We start from the raw sequence: 7,633 nt of genomic DNA, 5'->3' as shown, positions 1-7,633 counted from the left end.
GGGTAAAGCCCACTAATCCATCCAGCAGAGGAAAAACCGCCAAGGACATGTGAGAAAATGGAGCACTATAAATAGAAGAAGCTCATTCAGAAAAAGGGTTCCCAACTCAACTCTAAAAACTCACTAAAAAACTCACATGTCCACATCAAAGAGACTCTAGGAGCCTAACGTGATCATGGAGGAGTATGTTGCAGAACCAGCCATTTACTATTCCTGCGTTTAATGCTTTCAAGCTTGTTATTCCATTCATTTGAATTCCTGTCGATTGTTCTATCCATGAACATTGAGATGAGGTATAGTACCTAGAGTGTAAGGAACGTGATGCGAGATTCCTAGAGAGAATGAGAGCGTAACCGCTTTAGATAGAGGAAGTAACTGAATTTCAATCTTGTTATTTCTCAAATGAGCCAAGAGTCCTTTACAATTGGTATTCATCCCCTATTTATAGATGTGGAGTTGAGCTTGGTGCCTCTAACCCTTCCTAATGGGACAGTTGGGCCTCTGGGAGGAGGCCCAAGTCCCTGGTCCACTCATCGCCCTAAGCTGGTGCTCCTGGGCGAGGGACCCTGGGGTCTCGCCCAGTCCACAAGTCCACAAGACACCGAGCTCGAAGCATGAGAGCTAAGTGTGTCTTTAAGTAGAAAAACTAAGGCGACGGCCATGAGAAGCTAATCAATGCTAAAACTTAGGGTCTAATAACGAAGAACAATTGCCAACATGGCCTTGTAATTAAAGCTTTAAAAATTAGCATTTTGAACTTCTGGCTATGTTCCCCTGGCGACTCCAGTCCACAAGTGGGCTTGTGGCGATGGCGCTTGGTTTGCTTGCCTTGTCACAGTTACACACGTGCCTTGAATCGTGATATTTTGACATGTGTTGTGCCTGCGCCACGCATAGCGCCCCAGAGTGGTACTAAGGTCAGCGAATCCTCAGAATCTCAACTGCTATCTTTGAAACGTCTCTTCAAATCATAGTAAAACCTGCCAATTTGAATTCGAACCAATAAGCTTCAGACGTTGTAACTTTTCATTAATGCGTTGCCCCTGTTTCCCGAAATCTGCGCCACACTCCCTTGAGTAATCATTCCACCTTTGCCATGATGGGGCACGATTTCCAAACCGCTGCTCGTCCCAACTTTTAAATTCTCCCTCACCCCCTCATTCACCACTTCTGGAATCCTTACAACCTTGCGCCCTTTCCCTTTTTCATCCTTATTCTCCCTTTTAGCAGAAATGACTTCCCAACACCGCCCCAAAGGATCCTCCCGATCCCGCAGCGTTGCTCCCGCATCTCCTCCTTTGGTTGACCCTTCTCCCTCCGGAGGATTTCCCCTTATTGAGAATGAAATCAACGCCTTCTAGCACCGGGTTTTTGCCACTCTGCCCCAGTCCACGAATAAAACCCCCACTCAAGGAGCCATCTGTCAACCCTCTGAGCAGTCCTCTGACGAGTCCGTCATTGAGACAGCCCGCCAGGCAGGTGGGCTTTGCCACGAGAAGTCTTTGGAAGATGTTCTCATCACCGGGCGATGCATAAGCATCCGCCGGCCCTGGCAACATCGCACGGTTGAACAAGGCGTGGAAAAACCCCACTTCTTCTACATCTACGAGTACTTTTTCCTCGACGTGGGGATCAAACTACCCTTCTCCCCCTTCCTTCGCCAAGTGATGAGGGAGATTAACGTGGCCCTAAGCTAGCTCCATCAGAATGCATGTGCCTTCATTTGGTGTTTCGAGATTCTTTGCAACGCCGTCGTTCTTGAAGCGAAGACCGCCCACTTCTTCTATGTCTACGCCGTAGAGCCAGAATCTTTGAAGACCCCGACCCCAGGGTGGATCTCTTTGAAGTCTCGTACGGACCGGCAGCGCCTCTTCCCCTATAAGAGCAATGACAAGAAGGGACCCGGGCGCCGGTACTTCCGCATAATCGTGCATCCCATTTACCTTGAAGCTTTCACCCTTCGGGACGGGACTGCTCTGTTCCCTTTCTACTGGACCAAGAGCCCTCGCGACGTTCCGTTGCCGTCAGATGCATCGCTGAGTGATGAAGATAAAATCATTCTTGGCTTTTTCGCTGGGCTCCCCATCCTCGAGTGCTCACAGTTGCTTGAAGCCGCTCACAAAAACACCCTCCACTCATTCCTAGGAGGAATGAACATTACTGAAGCCGCACTGAAGCGCGCCCTTGCTGCTAAAGCGTTTGAGTTCCATCCCGTTTTTAACACTAACGGGATCAAGAGGAAACACGCTGCCACAGATGCTAATGCCGAGACCACCGTTTCCCCTTCAAAGAAGCGGACCAGAGGATCTACCTCGGTTGATCCTACGCTTGGATCTTCGATCGATGTTGTTCCTTCCAAAACTGTCGGGACAACCCCAAATGTCGCTGCTCCTGGGTCTGGTGCATCAATACCAGACACCGTCCTTCCGCTGGAGATTGACGAGCTGGCACCGAGGCCTACCGATGACGCTGCTCAACCTTCCCCCACAAGAAAATCCCAAAAATCCAAAGGGGGCGACCCTGGCACCGATGGAAGGTCTGGGGTCGTGATTCCTTCGCCCCAAAAGTTGAAAAAGAAAAAGAAGAAAGTCAAGAGAGCCAAGGCCGGTGAAACATCTGCTCCCCGCCAAGACCTGGTGGGCGGAGATGAACCAAACCCCAAGGGCGAGGCGGGATCCTCGCCCTTCCCTGAGGAAGTCATCGCTGGTCAACACGCTCCTGAAGGCACTTCCTCCAATGTTCCCCAAACAATCCTTTCTCCTGACTATTCATGCCATCAAACTGAGATAAGCTCACCCAGAGCCTCTCCCGTCCACATAACGGGTCATAGTGGTGAGGATCAAACTCCCGTCGTCTCACTTTCTCCTCGCCATTCTTCCCCCGCTGTCAGCCATCCGATTAGTGATGGACAGAAGAGTTCTGCTTCATACCAGCAACCTTCCCCTGTCGACTTTATGCTGACTGACCCTTTCCTTGGCAGCGTGAGAGGAACCGAGAATCCTGACCTTGATGGTGTGGCGCAAGAAGCCATCTCGAGCCTTTTGCGCGCGGGCTGTCTCTTCGCCAACTTATCCCAGGATTCAGCTACAGCCGCTGAAGTTGAAGAGCTCCGCCAGAAGGCTGAGAGTTATCGTCTCGCCACACTTGAGGAGTACGGAGAGCGTGACAGGTTGCTGACTCTGGTGGTGGCCCAAACAACAAAGATGACCAATTTGGGAATCGAGATGAACGGTCGCGAGACCGACTTATCCGCCTGTGAAGAGAGAATGGAGGACTTAAAGGACGAGCGGGATGATTTGCAGAAGGAGTTGGAGGCGAAGAACGAGGCAATCGCCATGAGTAGGGTCGCCTGTATTGTTAAGGACAGGGAAATCTCGTTCCTGCGTAGCAAGTTGGGGTCAACGAACGAGTCTCTCGCCGAGGTGAGGTCTCAACTAGGAACAAAGGCCAAAGCTGATGTGGATGCGGAAACCCGTGCGGACTCCGAGATCAGAACTCTCCGAGCGAGGTTAGTGGTCGGGGCTGCTGCTGAGGCTGTGGAAGAGCGTGGTCGTGGTTTTTTCCTCGCCAAAGCCCAAGTCCAGTATCTTTACGAAGGAATCAACCTCGACGGAATGGGAGCCTTCAAGAGGGTTACCCCCCACGGATTGGTCGGCCCTGATGACTCCTCAGGCTTCAATGTTGAGTATTTTACGGCTGCTGAAAACGCAAGGGAAGTAGAAAAAGTTAATGCAGTTTGAGTATTTTGTATTGATTTTCCTTTACCTTTTTGTAATTAACGTTGCTCCGTGTTATTTAATGAAAGTTTGTCACGATTTCGCTTGTCCATTTTTCTCCTCGTGTTCGCCCTTGTGCCTTTAAGCTTTGTATTTTGTGCTCGTGTAGCGATTTTGAATGTGTGCCAGCGGAAACTAGGACTTTTTCTCAGTCTTGGACTGAGGCTTTCTTCACACCGATATTTCCCATAAGAACAGGTGTGGCCTTGCCGGTTTTGTCCCGGCAAGGACCTACAGTTGCTAGGGACCCAATGGCCATATAGGTTTATCAAGACTTATGCCTAGTTTTTATTCTCGCCCATAATTCGAGGAGGTCTCGTTTGCCCATATTTCGGGGAGACTTTTGGGATAAGTAGCTTATTCTGGGATAATTAGCTTATCCGTACACATCGCGAACGAGAGGTCAGCTATTCGCGCCGGACTTTCCGGAGCAATCCACAGACATCAAGGTCGTGTTGGGATTGCCACCTTCAGGGAATTTTTCCCACCGGGCGAACGTGACATGTTAATTGAGTTGCTATCTGGGTAGCAGCGATTCGCGCCGGACTTTTCCGGAGCGATCCCCGTACATCAAGGTCGTGTTGGGATCGCCACATTCAGGGAATTTTTTCCACCGGGCGACCTTCGTATTATAGTCGAGCTAGGAGTATTGCTTGAGAATATCATTTTGTATTTGATTTGCTGAAAGATTTTACATCGAGGGATGCCAAGTTAAAAAACTCCCGTGACAGAGAAAAAGAGTGCATCTTTATTTTTGGTCCTAATCTTTGATTCCTTTGCTGCGTCCTCGCTCCTGCTTCCTACATGCTTTTCCTTCCAGCCCCTCAAGTCAAAGAATCACTCCCATCACCTCATCTTTCGAGCGCGACGTGCTCGCCACCCACTCATTGTTACTGCGGGGTTAGTTTCTTTCCCCTCCCGCCTCATGGTATTGAGGGACTTCTCCTAACTTGCCTTTCTGCTTGTCGCGCTTGGATGTTCCCGGCTTGAAAGCTACCGAACCCACTGGCTTCCAATATCTTGCCTCTCTTTTTCCTTTACCTGGGCAGCAACTCACTAGGCTCCCTCTCCTCGCCTTCTGTGTAACATCCCGACTTGACGACTGGCCTCACGGTAACAACACGAGTCTTTTCAGCGCGCTTTGTCCTCACTCGCGCGCTTCCCGGGAAAACTTCCCAGGAGGTCACCCATCATAATATTGCTCCAAGGCTAGCACACTTAACCATGGAGTTCTTATGAGTTGGGCTCCCGAAAAGAAGTTGCAACTTGTTGTTATGAGTAGTACCAATCAAATCTTTTATGCCCTCCTCAACTGTATAGTCCATCCGTATACAATCTCGGAATACCTCTTGTTCGGATGTGAGATCGGTTCATTCATGTGCCCCTCCGCCTAGAAGCCTGCCAGGAGCCGCTCCTTGTCCGTGCCTCACTGCACCGGCGATCCCTTCCCGCCCTCGTCGGCCCCGGGCGTCACATTCTGCTTGTCTTCAGACCGTTCGCGCGTCGTTTACCACTTTTTTCGTCGCTGCCTTGCTGGACGATTCGCTGATCCATTACTTGAATTGTCACTCCTTTTCTCTTTTGTTCATCTCGCCCTGTATTCGAGAGATTCGGCTTCCTAAACATTGGTAATCGCCAAAGCGCTGGGTCTTTTGAACTCCAGCTAAAGAGGTCAAAATTGTCCTCTACTAGCTTCTCCAAGCGCCTCTCTTGACTAACGTGAGCCTGGGCTCGATCGCCAGTTTCCCTCTGCTGAATTTATACGTCTCTAAATCTGCGATCACACCTGCCCAACGCTCTTCTGGATGAGCGTCTGTGAACTGTCCTTCCTTGCCCGTCCTGCCATCTATCCTAACCTGTCCTTGGCTGCTCTCTGACCTTGCTATCTTCCTGTCAATCATCTGCTTCAATCTCCCCTGTCTGTCTTGATTACCTTGAATGACCTCAACCTCATGACACCTGTGTCCCTCGCCAACTCCTTTTTTCCCATACTCACTGAGACAGTTGTTATAACACTATCTCGCCCTCCTCTGATCAACCACAATCTTTCCCACTCTTCCGCACATCAGCGGATATTTCACCGCCAGGTGAGCTGTCGAAATCACCGCGCAGAGGCAATTGAGCGTGTTCCTTCCAATGATGACGTTGTATGATGCTACAACCTGTAACACAAGATACCTTACTTGGAGAAGCTTGGCGTTCTTGTCGACACCAAAAATTGTGTCCAAATCTATATATCCGCATACCCACACTTGCTCGCCCGAGAAGCCTACCAAAGTTCCTGTGTAGGGCATCAAATCTTTGTCCGTCAGTCCTAACTGATCAAACGCATCGCCGTAGATAATGTCGGCAGAGCTCCCCTGGTCTAAAAGAACTCGCCGCACATGGAAACTGTTGATCCTTATCATTACAACCACAGGATCATCCTTGTGCGTTTTGATTCCCTCGAGATCCGTTGATGATATCACAATATCTGGATGCTGGAAACCAAATGGGGCCTCATACTGTTGCACTGATGTCACTGCTCTCATGTGCCTTCGCCTCGCCGAGGCCGTGTCACCGCCTCCACCAAAGCCACCCGCGATTGTGTTTATTATGCCAACTGGCGGCTCAAGATCCTTATTAAAGGTTTCTTTCGCCCCCTTCTTCCTTGTTGCAAGTGTTTCCATTTTGTCAGTGGTTGGCGTACGGCGGCGGTCGTCCTGTTGGCGGCTCCCTTTGTACCGGTTTCCCTGCTGTCGTTCTTCATTCCACCGATCGCCGCGGCCATTCATCTGCAATCGCCGCGCCTGAATGAGTCTCTCAATTTCGTTTTTCAGTGTAAAGCAATCCCCCGTGTCATGGCCTGCTGAGCGGTGAAACTCGCTCCACTTCGTTTTATCCAACGCCGCTCGAGGCGGGTCGGCCTCTTTCTCGCCTTCCTCAACTGCATGGGTCGCCTTGAACTCACGAAGTAGCTCTGTCAAATGTGCATTTAGACTTTTCCCTGACTCCTCTCGCCAGTGGGAGTCAGCCTGATGCCACGGTCTGCGACGCTCGAAATTTTCCCTCTTAGGGTACAATGGCTCCTTCATAGCCTTTTCCCCTATCCTCACTTTCCTGTCTCGCATCTTGCTGCCCTCTCCTCTCTTCTTACTCTATTTTCCTTCTAGCGACGCGTCCCTCTGATCGCCATCCTTCTCCTTTTTCGCGCGCCTTCGCTTGAAGGCATCATCCTCCTCGTCCAGAATGTAGGTGTTTGCTCGCGCGCGGATCTCGGCCATGGACCGAGCCGGCTTATGGCTCAATTTTCTATTCAACTTCCCCGGCTGCAACCCGTTCTTGAAGGAACGCTCACAAGCATGCAGCTCTGATTCCTCAATCTTGACGGACGCCGCGCTGAATCGTTTCACGTATTGCTTCAAAGTCTCGCGCTCGGACTGGCGAACATTGTACAGATCCTCAATTGTCACCTGCTTGGTTTTACTGGTGGAAAACTGAACGAGGAACTTTGATGAGAAATTAGGAAAATTCGTGATCGATCCTCGGGGTAGAGTTGTGAACCACGCCATAGCCACGCCTTTGAACGTAGCTGGAAACATCCTACACTTTACAGCGTCGGAAGCGACACTAATTACCATTTTGTGTTAAAATATAGCAGGTGCTTCTTGGGATCAGCTTTCCCGCTATACGTCTCGATGACAATATTCTTCATGTTATCCAGGATAGCCACCTCCCCCACTACTGCCGAGAACGGTTCAAATTCAGCCACGGCTTCCGCTTCGCGCTCCCCTTTATCCTGTTGCTCGTAACAATAATATTCCAACTGTTCCTGTTACATCATGAACATTGAGATGAGGTATAGTACCTAAGGTGCA

At 50.2% G+C, this 7,633-nt stretch overlaps 1 protein-coding gene across 1 annotated transcript; it reads right to left on the bottom strand.

Annotated features, from left to right (window-relative positions):
• Window positions 1–6,913: 6,913 nt before the first annotated feature.
• On the bottom strand, window positions 6,914–7,327 carry LOC130725281 (uncharacterized). The gene has a single exon (XM_057576526.1). The coding sequence runs from the start codon at window positions 7,325–7,327 to the stop codon at window positions 6,914–6,916; it is 414 nt and encodes a 137-aa protein (XP_057432509.1).
• Window positions 7,328–7,633: the final 306 nt, after the last annotated feature.

Source organism: Lotus japonicus, chromosome 6 (genome assembly GCF_012489685.1).
Source record: "Lotus japonicus ecotype B-129 chromosome 6, LjGifu_v1.2".
NCBI classification, from domain to species: Eukaryota; Viridiplantae; Streptophyta; class Magnoliopsida; order Fabales; family Fabaceae; genus Lotus; species Lotus japonicus.
The sequence above is the reverse complement of the archived record's forward strand: the minus strand, read 5'-3'. Positions and strand labels throughout refer to the sequence as shown.